The 27,206-nt window shown below is 42.1% G+C and overlaps 1 protein-coding gene across 2 annotated transcripts in view; it reads left to right on the top strand.

Annotated features, from left to right (window-relative positions):
* The window catches only part of cdh8 (cadherin 8), a 311,216-nt gene extending 284,666 nt beyond the window's left edge, over positions 1-26,550 (top strand). For both annotated transcript variants that reach the window (XM_073070417.1, XM_073070416.1), the window contains exons 11-12: positions 17,969-18,220; positions 24,714-26,550. In XM_073070417.1, coding sequence (XP_072926518.1) covers positions 17,969-18,220; positions 24,714-25,207 — 746 coding nt within the window. In that variant the 3' untranslated portion in view covers positions 25,208-26,550. The remainder of the gene's footprint in view (positions 1-17,968; positions 18,221-24,713) is intronic.
* The last annotated feature ends 656 nt before the right edge of the window (positions 26,551-27,206 follow it).

Here is a 27,206-nt window from a genome sequence, read left to right as displayed (position 1 = left end):
AGGTGAAGACATTATGTCATACTAAGCCTTATCATTCTATAATCATCATGGCGAACTTCTGATGCAGTCGGTCAGAGCATTTGATGACTCTTGCCCTGCACTCACTGGAGTTTAGAAGAATGAGGAGGGTTCTCATTGAAACCTATCAAATATTGAAAGGGCTAGATTAATTGGGTGTGGAGAGTAGTTTGGGGAAGTTCAGGACCAGAAGGCATAGCCTCAGAATAGAGGGACATCCCTTTAGAACAGAGATGAAGAGGAATTTCTTTCGACTGTGGGTGGTGAATCTGTTGGATTCCTTGTTTCAAATGTCTGTGGTGGTCAAGTCATTGGTTATATTTAAAAAAGGAGTTTGATGGCTTCCTGATTAATAAAGTGTTAAAGTTATGGGCAGAAGACAGGAGAATGGGGTTGCTGGAGATAAAATAATCAGCCATGATGGAATGGTGGAACAGACTCAATGGACTGAATGGCCTAATATTGCTTCTATGTCTTATACTCTTTTGGTTCTATGTTGTGCATATTCCTTTTAAGATATGGACATCAAACTATGTGAAGTACTTCAGGAGTGGTCTTGTCAATGTCTTATTGAAATCATTGAATTAATTTGTTAAGTTCCATATGACAAGGTATTCAAATGTGTTAGGAAAAAAAGTAAAATCTGTATGAAAATATTCTGGCAGGATTGTCCTTCTGACTTTTGTAGCACTCCCAATAGATTGGTTCTTACCAAATACTATAAATAGTCCTGTGAAGATGACTAATTATTAAACAAGTCAACCCAAAAATTATGTATTCAGTAAGTTCCTTCCATGCTGAAAGTCAAAGAATAAATTAAAGAGGAATGGAATGTGATTTTGAATTGAAAGAGAAAAGAGATAAACAGATAGAAAACACACAAAAGGCCATTTGAGGGATACAGATGCTGATTGTGACTGCAGATTCAACACCAGAAATAATAAGGGAAATGAAGTCAAAACACTGAGTAAATTAACATTTTCAGAAGGAAGGCTTTTAGGAGCTGAAAGAAAGCAGATTTGACAAGGGAATGCAAATCCGGAATATAAGAGAAAAACAAGTCATGCAGGAAATACGTCTCAGGATAAATGGAGACACATGTCTAGTTGCAGATTAGAGCAACAGTACCTCATATCCCTCCTTGGTAGTCTCCAACCTGATGATATGAACATACATTTCTCTTATTTTCTGAAATCACTTTCTCCTATATACTTCCTCATCGCACTGTCCTGCACCTCTTTCCCCATTCTCATCCTTTCCATCTGCCCATCCCTCACATATTCTTCTGTTCAGATCCCCTCCTCATCTCCTTCCCTTTAGTCCATGGTCTACTATCCTGTCCTATCAGATTCCATTTTCTTTGTCACATCCACTCTTAAACCCCAAATTCTTATATTACTCCCACTCTTCCTTTTCCTCCATCTTCCTATCTGTGTGCATACATCTACTGATGTTTCTGGACACATCATCAGTGATGTTCCTGGAATCATCAGGTGTTTCAGGTCTTTCAACATCATACACCCTTCTTCAGGTGACCCAGCCAGGGCTGATCAGACCCCAGTTTGTGTCCAGATGGCTAGCTACATATGACTCCATGGGTCCCCTCTCTTGAGCCACAGCCACCTTGAGGCCCTCTCTGCTGCATCAGTGGTACTGCGGATGGCTCTCCTCTTCCTCTCTCCCTCGATGCCCAAATTGCTGACGGCTCTGGCTAAGGAACGGGCTGCGAATCCCCTACAACCAGCTTCCACTGGGAGACACCTCGCTCTCCATCCAGCCTGCTGGCAGTTGCTGACCAGTCCTGCGTACTTTGATAGCTTCCTTTCAAAGGCCTCTTCCAAGCGATCTTCCCATGGGACTGTCAGCTCCAGCACCACCACCTGCTTCGTAGACTCAGGCACAAGGACAACGTCTGGTCGCAGGGTGGTGGCTGCAATATGGTCGGGGAACCTCAGCTGCCTTTCGAGGTCCACCAACAGCTGCCAGTCCCTTGTAGAGGTCAGGATACCTGCAGGTGTTCAAAATCACCTCCAACTTTTGGATTCACCTATCACCCACCAGTTTTTTCTCCACCCCTCCCCTCCACCTTTTAAGCACCAGCTATATCCCCACTTTTTTTTCCATTCCATATGAAGGGATCTGACTTAAAATGTTGACTGTCCATTTCTCTCCACAAATACTGCCTGACCCATTGTGTTCCTCCAGCTCCTTTGTGTGTTTCTCCAGGATATGTGGGCTAATTTTTAAAATCCAATTCCCATTGAACATCCGTAGGCACAGCAGCCACAGCAGTAAGTTCACTCCCTTAAGGCAAGGCAAAAGGGAAACTTGGACTTGGGTATAGAGGCAAGAGTAAGCTATTCAGCACTTTACAGACAATGATGCAACCAGTTGGAACATGTTTAACAGTACATCGGTTGAAGTTTGTTAGAGTGTTAATAGTATACCATGGGACTGTGCTTCTTGATGGTCACGTCACTGTGAAACAGACGTGTAGGAAATAGTTCACTTGCAGCAAGGAGGTGGCTACAGAAATGCACATTCCTATTAATGAATCAATGCCTACAGCAATTCTGCCTTCAGCAAAGTAACAGATAGGCAGGAAAAGGAAACAAGTTATGAGTAAATAAAAAGTAAGAATCAGAGGTTCTAAACTGCTGGAGCAGAACATTAAATAGTACGTAGAACATAGATCAGTACAGGCCCTTTGGCCCATGCTGTGCACTTACCTTCTCTACTCTAACATCAATCTAATCCTTCCCTCCACCCTTCTTTCATCCATATGCCTACCTAAGAATTTTTTAAATACCCCTAATACATCTGACTCTACTACTACCCCTGGCAGTACATTCCATGCACCAACCACTCTCTGTGTAAAAGTCTACTTCTGACATCCCCTTCCCTATATTTTCCACCAATCACCTTTAATTTATGACCTCAGGCATTAGCCATTTCTGTCTGGGGAAAAATGTCTCTAACTATTCATTCTATCTATACCTCTTATTATCTTGTACATCTCTATCAAAACACCTCTCATCCTCCTTCACTCCAAAGAGAAAAGCCCTAGATTGCTTTATCTATCCTCATCAGACATTCTCTCTATAGTTCAAAGTTCAAAGTAAATTTTATTATTGAAGTACATATATATCACCATATATAACACTGAGATTCATTTCCCTGCATGTATACTCAGCAGATCTATGGAATAATAACTCTAACAGGATCAATGAAAGATCAACCAGAGTGCAGAAGACAACAAAAATGTGCAAATGCAAATATAAATAAATAGCAATAAATAATAAGAACTTGAAATAACAAGATAGGAGTCCTTATAGTGAGATCATTGGTTGAGGGAACATCTTAATGGATGGGCAAGCAAGTGTAGTTATCCCTTTTGTTCAGGAACTTGATGGTTGTGGGGTAGTAACTGTTCTTGAACTGGATGTTGCGAGTCCTGAGGCTCTTGTACCTACCTTACAAAGCTATGCTATCCAGTCAGCTGTGGCACGTGGCCTAGTGGGCAAGGCATCAGACTAGTAACCTGAAGGTCACTGGTTCGAGCCTCAGCTGAGGCAGCGTGTTTGTGTCCTTGAGCAAGGCACTTAACAACACATTGCTCTGCGACGTCACCGGTGCCAAGCTGCATGGGTCCTAGTGCCCTTCCCTTGGACAACATCGGTGGCATGGAGAGGGGAAGGCCTGCAGCTTGGGCAACTGCCGGTCTCCCATACAACCCTGCCCAGGCCTGCACCCTGGAAACTCCAGGTGCAGATCCATGGTCTCTCGAGACCGACAGATGCCACCACCACCAGTCAGCTCGTTTTTGTAAATATTATCCTCACCTTCATTTGTCCTTGCATTGTTTGTGTCATTCTCAACTATATAAATTAAAGCCTCCAGCTCTCTCTGCCATTGTGTATGCTGTACATTGGAGGACACTTTACTAGGAACACCTGTACACCTTGTCGTTAATGCAATTATCTAATCAGCCAATCATGTGGCAGCAACTCAATACATAAATACATGCAGACATGGTCAAAAGGTTCAGTTGTTGTTCAGGCCTAACATCAGAAGAGGGAAGAAATGTGATCAAAGTGACTATGACCTTGGAATAATTGTTGTTGCCGGAGGGAGTGGCTTGAGTATCTCACAATCTGTTAATCTCCTGTGATTCTCCTGTGAACAGTCTCTAGAATTTACAGAAAATGGTGCGAAAAACAAAGAAACATCCAGTGAGTGGCAGTTCTGTGGGTAAAAATGTCTTATCAATGAGAGAGGTCAAGTCAAGGACAGTGGATAAAGGCCAGACTGGTTCAAGCTGACAGGAAGGCAACAGTACTGCAAGAAACCATGTGTTGAAACAGTGGTGTGCAGCAGAGCATCTATGGATGTACAACATGTACCTTGGAGTGGATGGGCTACAGCAGCAGAAGACCATGAACCTTATTAGATACAGGACATACCTAATAAAGTGGCCACTGAGTGTATTTCTAGCACTATTCAAATTGTCAGATGGCAGTGTATTGTCACCACAAATTGCATCTTGTTTGGAAAGAAAACTACCGGGTTTATTGTGAGGATGTAATTTCAGTTTTGCAAAATGCATTCAGCTTTTCATTATAACATTCAGGGATGGAAATGAGAGTGAGAAACTAAGGTTGACCTCAGCAGTGAGGTGAAATGCAACTATACAGATGTGATTAGGTTGTTAGTGCGAAGAGGAAGAATTCATCACAGCCACTTTACCGGCATTTGAGCTCATTAGAAATGATTGCTTTGGGCTTTTTCCAGTGGGGCTCTCTCCACGTCTGACCTGTATCTTCAGTATTCCACTAGTTACGGACATACCCATGGGGCAGTGGCTGGAACCATTGTTGTCAAACTTCAGCATTCTTTGCAATCTATTCCTGCATGTAAACCCAGATCATTGTACAAATACTTTATTAGGAGATACCTAATAAAGTGACTACTGAGTGTATATATGTTTGTTACTTTATTATTAAGTTCTGAGTATAAGTATTGAAAAAATGTTCTCACTGAATTGTGTGTGTGAGGCAAATTGAACATTTATTGATGCTTAGTGTTATAGATTTATCTATCATTGATAACACAAAATTCTCTGCAGACGCTAGGGTCAAAGCAACATGCACAACACGCTGGAGGAACTCAGCAGGTCGGGCAGCATCCATGGAAATGAACAGTCAATGTTTCGGGCCAAGACCCTTCATCCCGAAACGTTGACTGTTTGTTTCCATGGATGCTACCCGACCTGCTGAGTTCCTCCAGCGTGTTGTGCGCGTATCTATCCTTGATGTCTGTAATTAGTCTTCTATCTAAAATGTCAAGAACAAGGGAAGTTGTCAAGGACAAGTATTAGCACAACAACATCAGTGCAAGTTAAGGAAAAGATTAATGAAATATCGTCTGAGTTAGTGTGAGAGTTTTTCAGGTCAGTTCAAGAAATGATGGCAGTGAGGAAGAAGCCATTGTTGGAGCTTGAGGTGAGGGTCTTCAGGCCCCTCTACCTTCTGCCTAATGGCATGGCATGGTATGGCGGGATCCCTAATGATGGATGTCCTTTTTCTGAGCCATCACCTCTTCTCGATGCCCTTGATGGTGGGGAGAACTGTATCCATGTTGGAAATGGGTGAGTCCACCACTCTCAATAGCTTCTTGCAACCTTGTACATTGGAGTCCAATGGAGTACATTGTACATACCAAGTCAGAATGCTTTTCACTGTACGTCTGAAGGTATTTATCAGAATATTACCATGGGCTTATGAACTGATGAGCCTATGATTCACATAGCTTGTTGTGTGTGAAGTGCCAGCTTTGTTTCCCACGTTCTAACATCATTGCTTGTAAAGCTGCTTGGAATGTCTCAAGGTTGTAACACTTGCTATAGCAACACAAATCCCTTCTATTCATCCCTCCTGGCTAAAAGGCATTATTTCACGTCTATAACCTCGTCATCTCCTCCAGTGCTTGTCCTTCATTAGCTGCTAATAAGGAACAATATCCCCTCACCCTAACAGATCTACGGAAATAATCAGAGTTCACCAGGACCATCAGGCAACCATTTAAAATGGAAGAAGCAGACCTTAGCAGATGGACTCACTGATACAACAAAAGGGCAGGTTGCTTTAGAGAGCATGCCTTATGAGGAAAGGTTGAGCGAGCTTTTCTCTCTACAGCGAAGGTAGATGAGGGGTGACTTGATAGAGGTGTACAAGGTAACAAGAGGCATAGATAAGTGAATAGCTAGAGACTTTTTACCAGAGTGGAAATGCCTAATACAAGGGAGCATAATTTTGAGGCGATTGGAGGAAAGTATAGGAGGAATGCCAGGAGTTCATCTTCTACCTGGAGATTGGTGGGTGCATAGAACAGGCTGCTAAGGGTAAGGGTGGAGGCAAATATTTTAGAGGGCATTTGCGAAACTCTTAGATATGCACAATCAAGAATTGATTGAGGGCTATGTGGGGGGAAGAGTCGGGTTGAACTTAGAGTAGGTTTAAAGTTTAGCATAACATCATGGCCCATGCAGTGTAATGTTCTGTTTTCTACATTCTGTTTGATGGAGAGAAAAGACTATATTTACTAAGATTAACATTGCATTGCCTGGCTGTGATCTTTAACCAAGGGAACTGTTGGCTAACAATAATGTTGCCCTGATGTGTTCAGCCACAGGTGGCTGTTTTGTGCCCCTTATCTAAGAAAGCATCTGGTGACATTGGAGAGGGTTTAAGGAAGTTCACGAAAATGATTCTGGGATTGAAAGGCTTGTCATTTGAAGAGTGTTTGATGACTCTGGGCCTGTACTCACTGGAATGAAGGGTGACTTCATTGACACCTAGCAAATGTTGAAAGGCCACGATAAAGTAGATGTGGAGAGGATGTTTCATATGGCGGCGGACTCTACGAGAAGAGGACATAGCCTCGGAATAGAGGGGTGTATTTTAGAATGGACATAAGAAGGAACTTCTTTACCCAGAGAGTGGTGAATGTGGAATTCATTGCCTCAGGCAGCTGTGGAGGCCATGTCATTGGGTAAATTTAAGGCAGAGATCGACAGATTCTTGTTTAGTTAGGACATGAAGAGATATGTGGAGAGTGCAGGAGATTGGGGTTGAGAGTGAAAAATCGATCAGCCCAGATGAAATGGCAGAGCAGACTTGTATTAGTATTGTATAGTCATGTGTACAGGCAGTCCCTGGGTTACGAACAAATTCCGTTCCTGAGTCTGTCTTTAAGTTGGATTTGTACGTAAGTCGGAACAAGTACATCCGGTATTATTTAGTGTCAGTTAGTCAAATGTTTGTCTTAGTATATAGTATATATTTTACCTTTCTATGCATATGAAACATTTAAGAAACCTATGTATTCCAATAATTAAACCACTGCTGAGATATAGTACGCATCATTACCAGACAGATCATTGCATACATAAATCTATTGAGATAGTAGAAAGAATGTATAATGTATTAACACACAAAAAATGCTGGAGGACCTCAGCAAGTCAGGCATCTTCTATGGAAAAGAATAAACAATCGGCATTTTGGACTGAGATCCTTCTTCTGGACTGGAAAAGAAGGGGAAAGATGCCAGAATTACAAAGTTAGGGGGAAGGGTAAGGAGGTTATCTAGAAGGTGATAGGTGAAGCCAGGTGGGTGGGAAAGATAAATAGCTGGAGAAGAAGGAATCTGATAGTAGCGGTGAGTGAGCCACAGGAGAAAGGGAAGGTGGAGAGGCCCTGGGAGAATTGATAAGCAGGTGAGAAGAGGTAGAAGGCCAGTGTGGGGAATGGAAGGAGAGGGGAGGGGAAGGGAAAGAATTATCAGAAGGAAAAATCAATATTCATGCCATCATTTTGGAGGCTATCCAGACAAAATATAAGGTGTTGCCCATCTTGGCATATGCGGAGACCATGTCAGAATGGGAATGGGAATTGCAAATAAAATGTTTAATATAGTGGTACAGTTGCAGTGAAATTACAGTGCAGGTAGACAAATACAATGCAAAGACCACAAGGAGGTATAGATTGGGAGATCAAGATTTAATCTTCTAGACTTTGAGTGTTCTATTCAATGACAGATAACTGTGGGATACAATATTCCCTTGAACCTGGTGGTATGAGCTTCCAAGCTTTTGTATCTTCTGCCCCTTGGGAGAATGGAGAAAAGAGAATGACCATGTTGAGAAATGTCCTTAACTATCTTAGCTGCTTTTCAATGGCAGCAGGAAGAAGGGGTGGATTAGTTGGAGGAGAGTCTGTCAATTGTAGGACTCTGCAGAGAGTGGTGTGGGCAGCCAATGCATCTGTAGATGTGAACTACCTACTATTCAGGACATTTACAGAGACAGGTGCGTAAAAGGGGCCCAAAGGGTCATTGGGGACCCGCGTCACCCCAACCACAAACTGTTCCTGCTGCTACCATCTGGGAAACGGTACCACAGCATAAAAGCCAGGACCAACAGGCTTGGGACAGCTTCTTCCACCAAGCCATCAGACTGATCAATTCATGCCAACGCAACTGAACTTCTATGCTATATTGACTGTCTTGTACATACTATTTACTACAGATTATTATAAAATGCACATTGCACATTTAGACAGAGACGTAATGTAAAGATTTTTACTTCTCATGTATGTGAAGGATGTCAGAAATAAAGTCAATTCAATTCAAAAGTAAGGCTACCTCTTGCCCTTCAAGTCAGAGTAAGTCATTACAGAAATAGGACCTTTAATTCACTGGATGATCACCCATTATCAACCAGCCAATAAAAATGATTAATTATTAATATTTTCATTAATTTACAGGACCTAAACATGTTTTAGATTCTAAATAAATTTATTTCCTTAAAGTCATTGTTAATTTTTATGAATTATTAAAATGCACTAAAATTGATTCTAAATGTCCCCGAAGATCAAATGATGGAATTGGCCTTTGAGAGAAGCAAAATATCAAAGTGTCCTTAGGACAGTTCAGGAACAGGCCCTCAGGACCTCCTGCCTGGGGCAGTTATCCCCCAGGAAATTAGGAAGTGTGTGGGATGCAGGCACTGGGAATCAGGTCAAACATGATCCAGTTCATTGCACTGAAAGGATGAACATTTGAAAAGATTAAAAGAAGTTTGGAGTTCTGCCAATTAATGGATGGTGCTGATTAATGGGTAGAAGTTTTTTTGAAAAGCAATGGAATAAAAAAAAGATGTAAACTGAGTGGTTGCTTTTTTATCATCCTACTTTATGCCGTCACCAAAGACCAGTTTGCCACTTGTTGTATTTTATATAAGCCTACAGTTAATCTTTCAAACAAATTCACTGTCAACACGATCAGTTGGATATGGATTGTCTGTCATGTCTTATATTCTAGAACACCATGAGAAACCAGGGCGATTAATACTGTTTAGAAATACGTAGAATCCTATTTAATCATATTGTATTCACATAAAGCATCAAATGTGGAATGTTGATCAAACACTGTAGGCACCTAAAGTGTGAAATTAAAACCAAAAGATAGTGAAATGCTCGGCAGTCAGGCTAATCTTCAAGATAGAGGAGAATCTTCTGCCTGAACGGAGGGAGTAAAAGAGAAAGAGTCTGGGGAGGCGGTACTGGCTCTTTGATGGTGTTGGCAGTTTTACCGATGCAGTAAGAATTATAGAAGGAGTCTGTGGAGAGGAGGTTAGTTCTTTGGAGTTTGGAATAAACAGCCAATGTTTCAGTGGTTGGCACAATGCTTTACAGTACCGGTGACCTGGGTTCAATTCCCACCTCTGTCTGTAAGTAGTTCATTTCGTCCTCACCATGTCCTCATGGACTTTCTCCTGGTGCTCCTTCTCACAGTGCAAAGATGTACCAGTTGATCGGTTAATTGGTCATTGTAAATTGTCTCATGATTAGGCTGGGCAGTGTTGCTCTGATGGCTGGATTACAACTGGTAAACAAATAAATTCCACACTAATGGCACAAATTGCTGGAAACACACCTCGTGTCAGGCAGCATCTATGGAAAAAGAATCAGATTTAACACTTCAGGTCAAAGATCCTTCATCAGAGTTGTTCTAAAGGAAAAGAGAAATCAGAAAATCATGCTTCAGCTACAAAAAAACAGTGCAATGAAGATAGACAAATAAAGTGCAGGGTCCATGATCAGATTGAGTGAGAGATTAACAGTTCATCTTTACCATAGAAGAGGTCAAATCAAGGGCTTTATAACAGTGGGATAGAAGTTATCCTTGAGCTTACTGGGACAGTACATGCCCCTTGGCTGTATCCTCTGCTCAATAGGAAGTTGGAGAAGAGAGATAATTGAGATGAGAAGGGTCTTTGATCATGTAGCCTGCTTCTTTGAGGCAGCAAAATATCTAAACAGAGTCAATGGAGAGAAGATTATGTTCTGCAATGGTCTACGCCAGGAGTTCACGGACTCCTTGCTTAAGAGTGTTGTTGCATGGCATAAAAAAAAGGTTGGCTGTGTTCATAACACTCTCCAGTGTCTTGTGATCTTTTCCATGTTAAGTTCTGATGAATATCAAAAGCCATTCTTTCTATCATGCAACATTAAAATTTGGTGAGAGTCATTGGGACCTACTGAATTTCCTTTACCTTCATACAAAATATTTTTCCTTTATTCTGGTTTTCATCTCAACTAATTCTTTTGGCAGAAAATTCCACCTTCTAACCACCTTAGCACATCATCGTTCCAGAATCTTTTAGAAGACTTGTATCCTATATAAGTCAATTAGGTGAAAGACTTGTCTGTCTATCCTTACTGATTACTCTTGGGAGCAGCACAGAACACTAGATATCAAGCATTTAAGATATGAACAGGATTTAAGGACTCAAGGTTGCAAATTAAAAGCTAACAAACATTGATGAAGTTTGACTTAAGGAGGTTGTTCATTGTTCTTAAATTATTCAGTACTCAGAAGTAAAGATATGAACATTCCTCAGAAGGAACAATGCTGTTCGTAAGAAGAGGGGAAGTTGAAGTGGATATTTTCTTTCATGGGACGTCAGTGGAATAGATGGTATAAATGGGTCAAGCCATAACTGGAGTGAGAAGAGATTGAGAGAGAAAATGAGGATGTAGGGGCTATCACTTAAAAAGTGAGTAGTGTCATTTCTGGTGGAGTTTGCACTTAGGTCCGGCAGACTGAGTGACTGGGAATTGAAGGAGAATTGCAGAAGAAAATCAAGCAGTGTATGAAAACATGTGAAAGCTATCTACTGCAGATCAACACACACAAAATGTTGGAGGAACCTAGAAGGTCAGGTAGCATCTATGGAAAGAAATAAACTGTCAATATTTCAGGCAGAGACCCTTCGTCAGGACTGGAAAGGAAGGGGGAAGAAGCTGAATAAGAAGGTCAGGAGAGGGGAAGGAGTACAAACTGTCAAGTGATAGTGAGATCAGATGAGAAGGAAGTTGAATGGTAGTTGAGAGGGGATAATGTGAGAAGCTGGAACTTTTTTTTTAGCTGGGAGTTAATAGGTGAAAAAGGTGAAGAAGAAGGAATCTGATAACAGAGTAGAGTGAACCAGGCAAGAAAGGGGAAGGAGGAAGGCAGCAGAGGTAGGTGATACGCACGAAGAGAAGAGAAGAGGTAAGAGGGCACCCAGAACAAGGAACTTCCAATCCAGATGAAGGGTCTTGCCCTCCATAAACTTTGTCTGACCTGATGTTCTCCTCTAGAATTTTGTGTGTGTTGCTCTGGATTTACAGTATTTGCAAAACCTCTTATGCTTATAATAGTCATTTACTCTTGCTTTATTTCTCCCTGTCACCAAAGAAACATTTTATCCTAACGTCCTTCTCTAAAGATATCAGTTTGAATTAAGTTGTCCACTTTTCTGGGTAACTGGCACAGAAGAGGAGTTAAGACCTCGGGCAGATCAGCCATGAACATGTTGAACAAAAGGGTGGCTTGGGGGGGTGAGGTGGATTGACCTTCATTTCCACATTTGGCCATATCAATTATTTTCCTTCTCACACTATCCTTCTTATCCTGACTTCCAGCCCCTTCCTTTCCAGTGCAGGGTCTTGGCGCAAAATGTCGACTATTTATTTCCCTTTATTGATGTTGCCTGAATTGCTGAGTTGCTCCAGCATATTAGGTGTATTTCCCAATTTTCTTCTGATTGGCTGTTAGCACTGCTGTTAAAGAGTGCAGCTCAACAATTTATAGTTACCTTTATGGAGTCTATATTTAAAACGCAACATTTATTTAATTAACTAAATTGAATTTTCTCCAGTTATTATGGCAGGCTTTGAACTCGTGTCTGGAATTCATCATCCCACTAATTTAACCACCACAGTGCCAAATCTGAATGGAGTTTCCAACCACGTGTGTGTGTGTGTGTGGCAGTACTTCAATACAAGAATCATTAAAGTATTTATTAATTATTCTGACCTTAGCCCTGTCTCAAAATCCCCAGGACTCCACAGCTCATTTTCCATTGGCCTTCTTCATTAAGGGTATAAAACATTGCCATCATTGCGATGGTGAATTATTCCTTATGATTCACATTGAAGGGTCACAAGAAATCATATGGCCTTTTAAGTTAAGGTGTTTTATTCCATAAACAGCCACAGGTTTTAGAGAATTATTTGATGGAAAGTGGGATCTACTTCAAGGGCATGTTCAAATGGTGGAAGCTTCCCTCGGGTGATGCTGTCATTCTAGTTAAAAAGAAACATCTCAAAAACCCTTCAAAGTATCAATTGTGTGCAGTTTACTGGCAGCCTGACAACAAACAAATTAGTTTTTTTTTCAAAACCAGATGAGAGAATTGTTGCAATGAGTGACTTCACTATTAATCTGGTCAACTTCTAATTAGGTTCAGACATTAAAAAAAACTATGTTTGGCGCTAGGTTATGTGACACGGAATTTCATCTTAGATATTTTCAAGTAAGAAGTTCCCATAAAATGGGATCCAGTAATCAACAGGGAGATGTTTATTGTTTGAATTTATTACCCTTTTATTTATGCATCATCTTGAGATGTATTAATACCTGCCTATCTGCTCCCCCGGTGCCTCTCCTTCTTCCATTTCTCCCATGTCCCACTCTCCTCTCCTATCAGATTCTTTCTTTTCCATCCCTTCAACTTTTCCACCCATCTGGCTTAACCTATTACCATTACCTTCTAATAGGTAGACCTCCTTCCCCTCTCCCATTTTTGATTCCCTTTTCCTTTGCAGTCCTGAATAAGGGCCTCAGCCTGAAGCATCAACTGCTTACCCATTCACATAGATACTGTCTCACATGTTGAATTCCTCCAGCATTTTGTGTGTGTTGCTCTAGATTTCTTGCAGCTGTAGAAACTCTTGTGCTTATACATTCTGAGGGTTATGATTGGGAATTGTGAGTTTCAACTGATAGAGCTGTAAAGACAGAGAGTGACACAAGAAAGTTGCGCTGGTCCTGGAGATGATCCAGAGGAGGTAAACAGGAATAATCCCAGGAATAACGCTGTGGATCCGGAGGGGGGATCCGTGGATTAGTGCGCCACTTGGACACAAGTCTGGGGCTGATACCCCCGGCTGGGTCGCCCGGGCGAGGGTGTCTGATGATTAAAGACCCGAAACATCTTACAACCCCGGGTTCATCACTGAAGACTTGTCCTAGTAGCACCAGAAGGTGTATTCTACAAATTGTTTAACCTAAAAATAAAGAATAGCTTTATTTGTCACATCTACATCAAAACATACAGTGAAATGCGTGATTAGCATCAAATCAGCAAAGATTGTGCTGGTAGTCCACAAGTGTCCTCACACTTCCAGCGTGCCGACAGCTCACTCACTCTAAATGGACATCTTTGGAATGTGGGAGGAAACTGGTGCATCTGGAGGAAACCCTTGCATTAACAGGGAGAAAAGACAAACTCTTTACAGACAACGGTGGGAATCGAACACTGATCTTACAGCTAGTGCTGTAAAGTGATACACCTGCCCATATGAACCTAATGAAGAGCAGCTGATATCTCTGGGCCTGTATTCTATGGAGAATAGAAGTCTGATGGGGAATCTCATTGAAACTTATCAACTATTGCAAGACCTGGATAGAGTAGATGAGGAGGGAATGTTTCCATTAGGAGAAAAGTCAAGGATTCAAGGGCACAGCATTAGAATAAAGAGACATCTCTTTAAAACTGAGGTGAAGAGGAAATACTTCTGCCAATGAATCTACAGAATTCATTGCCACAGGGGGCTATGGAGGCCCAGTTGTTTCATTTGAATTGAATTACATTGAATTGACTTTATTTCTTACATCTTTCACATGCATGAGGAGTAGAAATCTTAATGTTACGTCTCCATCTAAATGTGTAATATGCAATCATAGTAATTTATAATAAATGGAACAGTTAATGTAACATAGAAATACACTCAGATCAATGTGAGTTAACCAGTCTGATGCCCTGGTGGAAGAAGCTGCCCCAGACTCTGTTGGTCCTGGCTTTTATGCTGTGGTATTGTTTCCCGGATGGTAGCAGCTGGAATAGATTGTGGTTGGGATGACTTGGGTCCTCCAATGGTCCTTCAGCCCCTTTTTACACACCTATCTTTGTAAATGTCCTGAATCATGGGAAATTCACAACTACAGGTGCGCTGGGCTGTCTGCATCATTCTCTGCAGAATCCTGCGATTAAGGGAGGTACAGTTCCCATACCAGGCAGTGATGCAGCCAGTCAGGATGCTCTCAATTGTGCCCCTGTCGAAAGTTCTTAGGATTTGGGGACCCATACCAAACTTCTTCAACAGTCTGAGGTGAAAGAGGCGCTGTTGTGCTTCTTGCTGGTGTGTACAGATCACGTAAGATCCTCGGTGATGTGGATGCTGTGGAACCTGTTCACTCTCTCAACCCCAGATCCATTGATGTCAATAGGGGTTAGCCGGTCTCCATTCCTCCTGTAATCCACAACCAGCTCCTTTGTTTTTGTGACATTGAGGGAGAGGTTGTTTTCTTGACACCACTGTGTCAGAGAGATGACTTCTTCCCTGTAAGCCACCTCATTATTTTTTAAGATTTGGCCAATCAAAGCGGTGTTGTCAGCAAATTTAATTAACAGATTAGAGCTGTAGTGGTGACACAGTCATGGGTATACAGGGAGAAAAGGAGGGGACTTAGTTCACAGCCCTGAGGGGCTCCTGTGTTGAGAGTCAGAGGGGTGGAGGTGAGGGAGCCCCCCTTACCACTTGCCGGCAATCTGACAGGAAGTCCAGGATCCAATTGCACAAGGCACGGTCAAGGCCGAGGTCCATAAGCTTCTTGTTGAGCCTGGATGGAAATACAGTGTTGAGTGCTGAACTGTAGTCCAAGAACAGCATTCTCACAGAAGCATCCTTCTTCTCCAGATGTGTACGGACGGTATGTAGAGCAGTGGCTGTTGCGTCGTCTGTCGATCGGTTGTGGTGATAGGCAAATTGTAGGGGGTCCAGTTTGAGTGGTAGCAAGCTGCAGATGTAAAATTTGACCAGCATCTCAAAGCATTTGCTTATTATTGAGGTGAATACGACAGCACACCAGTTGTTCAGGCGTGTTACCTTGGTCTTTTTTTTGTATAGGGACAATGGCGGATAATTTGAAGCAGGAGGGCTTCAAAAATGTCTGTAAACACACCTGCCAGTTGAGCTAAGTACTCACCCTGGGATGCTGTCTGGTCCTGCTGCCTTGCAAATGTCCACTCGTTGGAAACATCTGTGTAGGTCAGCCTCAGAGATGACCAGGTTGCAGGTTGTAGCGGTGGATTTCCTCAGAGGCTCAGAGTTAGTGACATCGAACCGAGCGTAAAAGCGATTGAGCTCATCTGGGAGAGAGGCTGCGATGTCGGCGGCATCACTGTGTTTGGCTTTGAAGTCTGCGATGGTATGCAACCCTCGCCACAAGTCGCGTGCACTATTCGTTGTGAATCTTGACTCAATCTTGTCCCTGTATTGTAGTTTCGCAGTCTTGATAGCTTTGCGCAGATTGTAGTTGCTTTTCTTGAGCTCCTATTGATTGCCAACAATGTATGCTCTATGTTGTGCAGTAAGTGCTGCTTGCGTAGAACTATTGATCCAGGTTTCTGGTTTGGGAAATCCCTGACCGACTTCTGGGGGACAACATCGCTGATACACTTCCGGATGAAGCATGTGACTCCATCAGTGAACTCAGAGACATCCTCATCATGGAAGACATTCCATTTGACATCATCAAAGCAGTCCTGCAGCATTCAGGCCGATTGGTCGGATGGTTTTAATTCTGGCCACCTCTTGTTTCAGCTTCTGCCTGTATTTCTGCAAAAGCAGGATCAAAGAGTGGTCTGATTTTCAAAAAAAGGACAGCTTTGTAAGCATTGTGGAAGGGAGTGTAACATTGGTCAAGTATCTTATCTCCACAAGAGCTCACCTGGATGTGCTGACAAAACTTCAGAGAGACTTTCGTCAATGACACTCGATTAAAGTCACCGGCAACGATGAAGGCAGCCTCTGGGTATGCAATCTCCAGTGTGTCAATGGTCTGATACAGTGCCTTGAGAGCTGGTGAGTATCAGCCTGTGGTGGAATGTACATCGCAGTGATCTCCCTAGGCAGCCAGTAGGGTCTGCACAACAGCACCAGATATTCCAGGCCTGGGGAACAAAATGATTTGAGAGCATGCACATTCTGGGGGTTGCACAAAGCATTGTTGACCATGAAGCATACCCCTCTTCCTTTAGTCTTCCCAGAGAGATTTTTTGACCTGTCCGCCTGGAACAGGGAGAACCCAGAGGGCTTGATAGCTTTGTCTGGTATCTCCTCCATCAGCCAGGTCTCCACGAAGCACAAAGTGTTGCATTCCTTTGTTTCCCACTGGTAGGTAATCCTGGCTCTCAGTTTGCACAGCTTGTTGTCCATTTGGTGCATTTAAGGCAGAGACTGGTATGTTATTGATTGATAAAAGGGATTGATGAAAATGATAGAATGGGGTTGGAAATATATTAAGCGTACTTGAATGGTGGAGCAGCCTCGATGGGTCAAATAGTCTGATTCTGCTTCATTGTCTTATGGTCATAAATCTATGCACTCATCAAGTACACATCTACACAAATCCCATTTGCCTGTAGCTCCATAGAGCCATAGAGCACTACAGCACCGAAATAGGCCCTTCAGCCTATCTAGTCCATCCCAGGCTGGTTTTCTGCCCGATTCCATCTCCCAGGACCATAGCCCTTCATACCCCGCTCATCAATGTACAGGTGGTTATAATCATGAGAAGTATAGATGGGGTTGAATTAGCATCAGAATCATATTTATTATTACTGATTTACAGTGTATGATGTGAAGTTGTTCCTTGCATGCCAGTTGTAAAAGATACAAAACGATTATAAACTGCAAAAATAAATAAATAATGCAAAGTAAAAGTAGTGCTCGTGTGTTCATGGACCATTCAGTAACTCGATATCGGAGGAGAAATTGTTCTTAAGTTGTTTAAGTTTAATTGTCAGGGATACAGTTAAACGAAACAGTGTGGCTCTGAGGCCACAGTGCAAAGCACGTTACTAAGTGCAAGCAGCACATGGTACATACAGCATAGATAGTTACAATAGTAGTAAAAAACATGCAGTTACAAAACAAGAACCCAGTTCTCTAAGTGGCGTGATGTGTAGATTAATGGCACATGGAATGTTGTTGTGTTGGTCATTGTAAATTGGCTAGGGTTAATTCGGTGGGTTGCTGAGCCAGAAGGGCCTGTTCCATGTTGTATCACTAAATAATTAAAGAATTGAACACAATATTCCAAGTGTAATCCAACCAGGGTTTTATAGAGCTGCAACATTATCCTGTGACTCTTGAACTCAATCCTCTGACTAACGAAGCCACACGCCAAATGCCTTGTTAACCAGCCTATTAACTTGTACTGTTCTCGTTCCATGTCTTTAACCTACAAGATGACCTCTTCTTTGTTTGAATTTCTCTAGATAACTCAGTGAGCATACTGGCAAGGCATGGTGCTTTCAACCGACAGAAACAGGATGTTTACCTTCTGCCCCTCATCATCTCGGACAGTGGGACCCCCCCCATGAGCAGCACCAACACACTCACCATTCGCGTCTGTGGCTGCAGTGCTGACGGAAATGTACAGTCCTGCAATGTGGAAGCTTTCGTCCTTCCCATAGGGTTAAGCATGGGGGCTCTCATTGCAATCCTGGCATGCATTATCCTCCTCCTGGGTACGTATGAGTTTACAAAATACTGTTCATGGAGAAAAGCTGGAATATGTGCAGCCGTTGGTCTTGTGAAATACTCCTGCAATCTGCATTGCTCTTTATGATTAAGGTTAGCTTTATTTGTCACGTGTATATTGAAACATCAAAACATATAGAGAAATTTTATTTACTTACTTAGTGACACACTGTGGAATAGGCCCTCCTGGCCCTTTGAGACATGCCGCCAGTAACCCCCAATGTAACCCTAATCATGGGACAATTTACAATGACTAATTAACCAACTAACTTCTTTGGGCTGTGGGAGAAAACCAGGAAAACCAATGCATTCCACATGGAGGATATGCAAACTCCTTACATCGGACACCGGGATTTAACTCGGAACTCCAACGCCACGAGCTGTAACAACCAATGCAGCCTGAGGATATGTTGGGGGCCTTAAAGTGTTGCCATGCTTCCAGCACCAATATATACATGCCCACAACTTATTAACCTTTCATTGGGATGTGGGACAGAAGCCAGAGCACCTGGAGTAAAACCACGGTGTCATGGGGAGAATGTATAAACTCTTTACAGACAATGGCAGAATTGAACCCGGGTCGCTGGCATCATAAAAATCTATGCTAACCACTACCCTACCATGCCACCTCTATAATGGTGGAAAAGTCATTGCTGGCACAACTACTTGCTGGAACACACACAAAATGCTGGTGGAACGCAGCAGGCCAGGCAGCATCTACAGGAAGTACTTCTTGATTGTACTTCTTCCTATAGATGCTGCTTGGCCTGCTGCATTCCACCAGCACTTTGTGTGTGTAGCTTGAACTTCCAGCATCTGCCATTTTCCTCATATTTGCTGGAAGTTGTCTGTCAAGCTGTTCTTTGTCAAACTGGGCGACCTGTAGTCTAATGAACTTGTCCCATTCAGACAAATAGCTGATCCATGCAGTTCACTTCAATATCCCTGGCAACAGTTGCCAGGCAGTGATGTTAGAAATCTAAAAATCCAGTGCAATGTCAAACATTTGCATCCCAATATAGTACAAAAAGAACTTAAATTAGATGAGGCAGATTTGAACTTTTTTTCCCTCTGCTCCATTTCTTTTATTCCCCACTCTGGCCTTTTATCTCTTCTGATCTACCTATCACTTCCCCCCTCGGTCCCCTCCCTCTTCCCTTTCTCCTATAATCCACTCTTCTCTCCCATCATATATCTTCTTCTCTAACCCTTAACCTTTCCCACTCACTTGGCTTCACCTGTCATCTTCTAGCTAGCCTCTTTCCCTTCACCCCATCTTTTTATTCTGGCATCATCCCCCTTCCATTTCAGTCCTGAAGAAGGGTCATGGCCCAAAATGTTGACTGTTTATTCCTCTCCATAGATACTGCCTGATCTACTGAGCTCCTCTGGCATTTTGTTTCTGCTGCTTTGCCTTTCCGGCATCTGCAGAATTTCTCATGTTTAAGTGACTTTGAAGTCCACTAAAATCTCATTTCATAAGTATGATGTTTGTTACTCCAGACACAAAATCTGGTTGATACCAGCAAATACTCAGTTACAATACCAAAGCAAAATACAGTACATGTTGTACGATGTAAAGTTTCTTTGTGACAAAGTTTGCGGATGATACGAAGATAGGTAGAGGAGTAGGTAATGCTGAGGAAGCAATGCGTTTGCAGCAGGACGTAGATAAATCGGAATAATGAACAACGAAGTAGCAGATGGAATTCAGTGTTGGGAAATGTATGATAAAGTATTTTGGTATAAGGAACAATAGTGCAGACTATTATCTAAATGGGGAGAAGGTTCCAGAGGGAATTACAAGTCCTCATGCAAGCCTCCCAGAAGGTTAATCTACAGGTTGAGTCTGTGGTAAAGAAGGCAAATGCAATGTTGGCATTTATTTTAACTGGAATAGAATATAAAAGCGAGGAGATAATGCTGAGCCTTTATAAAACACTGATCAGGCTGCACTTGGAGTATTGTCAACAAATTTGGGCCCCATATCTCAGAAAGACTGTGTTGTCATTGGAGAGGGTCCAGAGGAGGTTCATGACACTGATTCCAGGAATGAAGGAGTTAACATATGAGGAGTGTTGGACAGCTTTGGGCCTGTACTCACTGGAATTTAGAAGAATGCAGGGGGATCTCATTGAAACCTACTGAATGTTGAAAAGAAGATAGGGTGGATATGGAGAAGATATTTCCTATGGTGGGGATATCCAAACTAGAGGGCACAGCCTCAAAATTGAGGGGCAACCCTTTAGAACAGAGGTAGGGAGGAAACTCTTTAACCAGAGAGTAGTGAATCTGTAGAATGCTCTGCCACAGACTGTGGTGGAGGCCAAGTTTGTGCGTATATTTAAGGCAGAAGTCGATCGTTTCCTGATCGGTCAGGGCTTCAAAGGATATGGCGAGAAGGCAGGTGTATGGGGGTTAACTGGGATCAGTATCAGCCATGCTGGAATGGCGGAGCAGACTCGATGGGCTGAATGGTTTAATTCTGCTCCTGTGCCTTATGCTCTTATGGTCTTTTGCTAGAAATATTCAGATGCTGGCTGACAGGTTGAATATTCCCCAGCATTTTCTGTTTTGTTCTGCTACCTTTACTGCATGGATCATCAATAAAACAACTAAGGATGGGTATTAAATTGTGGTCTTTCCAGCAAAATACACATCCCTGCAAAAAGTGATATTCTTGCCCTAATAAACATGTATCCCTTCTTGACCTGTTGTCTACTTGGTGAGGCATATTGGGATAAGGAGGCTAGATATAAAATGGAACAACTTGAAATAGTGACCAAGATAAATTTGTAAATTGGTTTACATGGATCAAGGTACAGTGGAAAGCGTGGCCTGCACACCAAAGTTCAAAGTGAATTTATTATCAAAATACATATATGTTCCCATATATAATTCTTTTCTTGCAGACATACTTAATAAATCCACAATAGAATAATGACCACAATAGAATCAATGAAAGACAATAGACAATAGACAATAGGTGCAGAAGTAGACCATTCAGCCCTTCGAGCCTGCACCACCATTCTGAGATCATGGCTGATCATCTACTATCAATACCCGGTTCCTGCCTTGTCCCCATATCCCTTGATTCCCCTATCCATAAGATACCTATCTAGCTCCTTCTTGAAAGCATCCAGAGAATTGGCCTCCACTGCCTTCCGAGGCAGTGCATTCCAGACCCCCACAACTCTCTGGGAGAAGAAGTTTTTCCTTAACTCTGTCCTAAATGACCTACCCCTTATTCTCAAACCATGCCCTCTGGTACTGGACTCTCCCAGCATCTGAAACATATTTCCTATCTTGTCCAATCCCTTAATAATCTTATATGTTGCAATCAGATCCCCTCTCAATCTCCTTAATTCCAGCGTGCACAAGCCCAGTCTCTCTAACCTCTCCTCGAAAGACAGTCCGGACATCCCAGGAATTAACCTTGTGAATCTATGCTGCACTTCCTCTATAGCCAGGATGTCCTTCCTTAACCCTGGAGACCAAAACTGTACACAATACTCCAGGTGTGGTCTCACCAGGGCCCTGTACAAATGCAAAAGGATTTCCTTGCTCTTGTACTCAATTCCCTTTGTAATAAAGGCCAACATTCCATTAGCCTTCTTCACTGCCTGCTACACTTGCTCATTCACCTTCAGTGACTGATGAACAAGGACTCCTAGATCTCTTTTATTTCTCCCTTACCTAACTCTACACCGTTCAGATAATAATCTGCCTTCCTGTTCTTACTCCCAAAGTGGATAACCTCACACTTATTCACATTAAACGTCATCTGCCAAACAATCTGCCCACTCACCCAGCCTATCCAAGTCACCCTGAATTCTCCTAACATCCTCATCACATGTCACACTGCCACCCAGCTTAGTATCATCAGCAAACTTGCTGATGTTATTCTCAATGCCTTCATCTAAATCGTTGATGTAAATCATAAACAGCTGTGGTCCCAATACCGAGCCCTGTGGCATCCCACTAGTCACCACCTGCCATTCCAGGAAACACCCATTCACTGTTACCCTTTGCTTTATATCTGCCAACCAGTTTTCTATCCATGTCAATATCTTCCCCCCAATGCCATGAGCTCTAATTTTACCCACCAATCTCCTATATGGGACCTTATCAAATGCCTTCTGAAAATCGAGGTGCACTACATCCACTGGATCTCCCTCGTCTAACTTCCTGGTTACATCCTCGAAAAACTCCAATAGATTAGTCAAGCATGATTTGCCCTTGGTAAATCCATGCTGGCTTGGCCCAATCCTATCACTGCTATCTAGATAAGCCACTATTTCATCTTTAATAATGGACTCTAGCATCTTCCCCACTACTGATGTTAGGCTGACAGGACAATAGTTCTCTGTTTTCTCCCTCCCTCCTTTCTTAAAAAGTGGGATAACATTAGCCATTCTCCAATCCTCAGGAACTGATCCTGAATCTAAGGAACATTGGAAAATGATTACCAATGCATCTGCAATTTCCAGAGCCACCTCCTTTAGTACCCTAGGATGCAGACCATCAGGACCTGGGGATTTGTCAGCCTTCAGTTCCATCAGTCTACTCATCACCGTTTCTTTCCTAATGTCAATCTGTTTCATTTCCTCTGTTACCCTATGTCCTTGGCCCATGCATACATCTGGGAGATTGCTTGTGTCTTCCCTAGTGAAGACAGATCTAAAGTACTTATTAAATTCTTCTGCCATTTCTCTGTTTCCCATAACAATTACACCCAATTCATTCTTCAAGGGCCCAACATTGTTCTTAACTATCTTCTTTCTCTTCACATACCTAAAAAAGCTTTTGCTATCCTCCTTTATATTCCTGGCTAGCTTGCGTTCGTACCTCATTTTTTCTCCCCATATTGCCTTTTTAATTAAGTTCTGTTGTTCCTTAAAAATTCCCCAATCATCTGTCCTCCCACTCACCTTAGCTCTGTCATAATTCTTGGGTGTTCAACCAGTGTACAAATGACAATAAAACTGTGCAAACACAAAAATAAAGAAATAATAGTAATAAGTAAATAAGCATAAATAAATATTGAGAATATGAGATAATGAGTCCTTGAAAGTGAGTCCATAGGTTGTGGGAACATTCCAATGATGGGGAAAAGGAAGTTCAGTGGTTATCCCTTTTGGTTCAAGAACCTAATGGTTGAAGGGTAATAACTGTTTCTGAACCTGATGGTGTGAGTCCTGAGGCTCCTGTACCTTTTTCTTGATGGCAGCATCAAGAAGAGAGCATGACCATGGTAGTGGGGTATCTTATCATCCCTTAAAGTTAATTTGCAGGTTGAGTCAATGGTGAGGAAGGCAAATATGCTGTAGCATTCATTTTAAGAGGACTAGAATATAAAGCAAGTTCAGGCTTTATAAAGCACTGGTGAGGTCTCATTTAGAGAATTGTAAGCAGCTTTGGGCCCATTATGTTAGAAAAGATGTGCTGACACTGGAGAGGTTTCAAAGGAAATTCACGAAAATGTTTTCAGGTAGGAATAGATTGTCATATGAAGAGCGTTTGATGGCTCTGGGCCTGTATTCACTGGAATTCAGAAAAATGAGGGGTGAGCTTATTGAATCCTACCAAATGTTGAAAGGCCTCAATAGAATGAATGTGGAAAGGATGTTTCATATGGAGGGAGAGTCTAGGACCAGAGGGCACAGCCTCAGAATAAAGTGAAGTCCTTTTAGAATGGAGATGAGGAGGAGTTTTTAATAGTCAGAGGTTGGTGAATGTGTGGAATCCACTGCTAATGGTGGCTCTGGAGGCCAAGTCTTTACATATACTTAAGGTTCTCAGTCGGTTAGAACATGCAGGAAAATGCAGGAGAATGGGGCTGAGAGGGAGAATGGATCAGTCATAATGAAATGGCAGAGCAGGCTCGGTGGGCCCTTATCTTATGGGCATATCAATTCATTATGCGGCATATTGAGGTAAAGCAATAACAGAATGCAGAATAAAGTGTTATAGTTACAAAGAAAGTACAGTGCAGATAGACAATAAGATGCAAGGCCATAATGAGGTAGAGTGTGATGTTAAGTCTCCATCTTATCACAGCAGTGGCTTCCATTCAATATTCTTATTACAGTGGGATTGAAGCTGTCCTGGAGCCCAGTGGTACATACTTTGAGGCTTTTGTATCTTTTGCTGGATGGGAGAGGGAGAAGAATAAATTCCAGGGTAGATGGGGATTTTGATTATTTTTGGTGCTTCATTGAGGCAGCAAGAAATGTAGGCAGAGTCCATGGAGGGGAGGCTGATTTCTGTGATGTGCTGAGTTACATCCACAACTTGCTGCAGTTTCTTGCAGTTATGGGCAGAACAGTTGCCATAACAAGCCATGACAAATCTGGATAAAATGGCTTCTGTGGTGCATCAATAAAAATTGGTGAGGATCAAAGGGGAATATGCTACATTTCTTTAGCCAGCTGAGGAATATTCCTGTATTAACCTGTGATTAATATGTTTCATTTACAGTGATTGTGGTACTCTTTGTAACATTACGAAGGCATAAGAATGAACCACTTATTATCAAAGACGACGAAGATGTGAGAGAGAACATCATTCGTTATGATGATGAAGGCGGTGGGGAAGAGGACACCGAAGCCTTTGACATCGCCACCTTGCAAAACCCTGATGGTTTCAATGGGTTCCTGCCCCGGAAGGACATCAAACCTGACCTACAGTACGTACCCAGGCAGGGACTCCCACCTGTCCCCAACGGAGTCGACGTGGATGAATTTATTAACGTGAGGCTCCACGACGCCGACATTGATCCTACTGCCCCTCCTTATGATTCCATCCAGATCTATGGCTACGAAGGGAGAGGGTCAGCAGCTGGTTCACTAAGCTCATTAGAAACAACGTCAACAGATTCAGAGCAAAACTTTGACTACCTCAAGGATTGGGGCCCAAGGTTTAAAAAACTCGGGGATATGTACGCAGTTGGAGAGAGCGACAGAGAAACTTGACTCCAACTTCAAAATTAACAGTTACCCAATATTTTAATGGACACTGATGTATAATTATAGGGTTGCCAATTATTAACAATGGGATAAGCTGGTCAGCCTTTTAGATGCAGTCAACATTAGTTCTTTTCATCTTTTGAAGTCCAGCTCATTGTAATATTGAACCAAAAAAATTTGCAGATTGTATGAGTGTTTTACTCTTGTGGAGTGTGGATTATGTGGATTGTTTGGGCAGGATTTGGTTTCCTAGTTCTTGTGTAGACTATCGTTCAACTGGAAGAGACCTTAGGATCTTACAGTGCTTCCTGCATGGTCCCTCAGACCATGGCTTTTCTCCAATTGCAGGCCAAGATCTCGCCAAGCCAAAGTGAAGCAATATCAATGTTTTTGTCATGGAACTGGTGATAGTAACCAAAGGAAATGAAGGGGAAAGCTGCAAACAGAACTTCATAAAGCTTTGAAACCAATTCCAGCTCCTTCTCCTTACAGTAATATTAGCTGAGGTGTAATCGAGTGTTTCTCTGTGAGTGGTGGTCACACAAGTAGACACGGTGCACTCCGTCCAGAGTGCTCTTAGGCTTCATAATATGCTCAGTGGTCTGAGTCCATTCCAGTCAAAAGAAGGTGGCAGATGTGGGTGGTGAAGAGTTGGGGGCGGGGGTACAAAAATACACTTTAAAAATGAAATCATTTTTGGGACAGTTTTAGAGGGGAAAAAAAACACACCAAGTCTAAGCATCAGCAGCCTACCTAAATAACAATTTGAAGTATATGGCAATAACCATTCTAGGATTGTACGATACTTATGTGCACAGGCCTGTTGACTAATCCCAGCGAGCAACATGCAAGAACTGGAATGGAATCAAGATCATGTGAATATTTGATTTCCAAACCTTTAGATACACGCTCATTACACAGTACAGTACCAGTGTTAAACATGTGCTTATTGTGCTTCACTGTGTAATTTGAATTTAAACAAAAAATATGAAAATGGTCTAAAAATGTTTTTATGTTATGTATATATACATAGACTTAATGCTAACTTTTGTGGCTTTTTCTTTTTGGGAAACGAACTTTGGCTATGCACAATAGCTTCAGCACACAAACTCACTGAAACAGCACTGAAAGCTATGTGCATTGCCAGTCTTTAATGGGAAATACTACAGCTCAGAGTAGATATTGTATATTACAATAGTCTCACGCACACAAAAAAGGAGCCCCTTATTAATTTTCTACGTTGCTTTAATGCTATTTACTTGTACGTTTCAATTATTTTCCGCCATGTATTGTACATCAGAGGAACCCCTGTATTGTTTCCTACTTTGTGAAATATATTTTTATAAATATTGCAGGATATGTCTTCATTTACGTTGCCGATACAGCCTCTGGTAGTTTGGAAAACTGCAATGGGTGACTCATAGGATTGGTAAATTGGTTCATTATTGTCACAGGTAATGAATTACAGTGAAAAATTCAGTTTTGCATGCCATCCATACAGGTCACTTCATTACAACAGAACACTGAGATAGTACAAGGGAAAGCAATAACAGAAAGCAGATTGAAATGTTACATCTTGCAGAAAAGGTGCTGTGCAGATAGACAATAAGGTGCAACTACATAGTGTAGATTATGAAGTCAGCTTTCAATTGTCTTAATACAGCGGGATTGAGCTTGATGGTGAGACTCTCAAACTTTTGTATCTTCTGCCCGATGAGGAGGAGGAGAAGTGAGAATGACTGGGGTGGATGGGGATTTGATTATTTTGCTGCTTCACCAAGGGGCCAAGAAATGGAGACAGAAGAGGAGGCTGCTTTCCACAATGTGTTGAATTACCTTCATAAGTCTGCATGCTTGTGCAAAACAATTGCCATACCATGCCATGGTGTATCTTGATAGGATGCTTTCTACGATGCATTGATAAAAATTGGTGAAGATCAAAGAGGGAACTTACAGTATTATGCAAAAATCTCAGGCGCATATATACTGCAGCCAGAGTGCTGGA

This window comes from Hemitrygon akajei, chromosome 17, assembly GCF_048418815.1.
Source record: "Hemitrygon akajei chromosome 17, sHemAka1.3, whole genome shotgun sequence".
In the NCBI taxonomy this organism is placed as follows: domain Eukaryota; kingdom Metazoa; phylum Chordata; class Chondrichthyes; order Myliobatiformes; family Dasyatidae; genus Hemitrygon; species Hemitrygon akajei.
The sequence above is the reverse complement of the archived record's forward strand: the minus strand, read 5'-3'. Positions and strand labels throughout refer to the sequence as shown.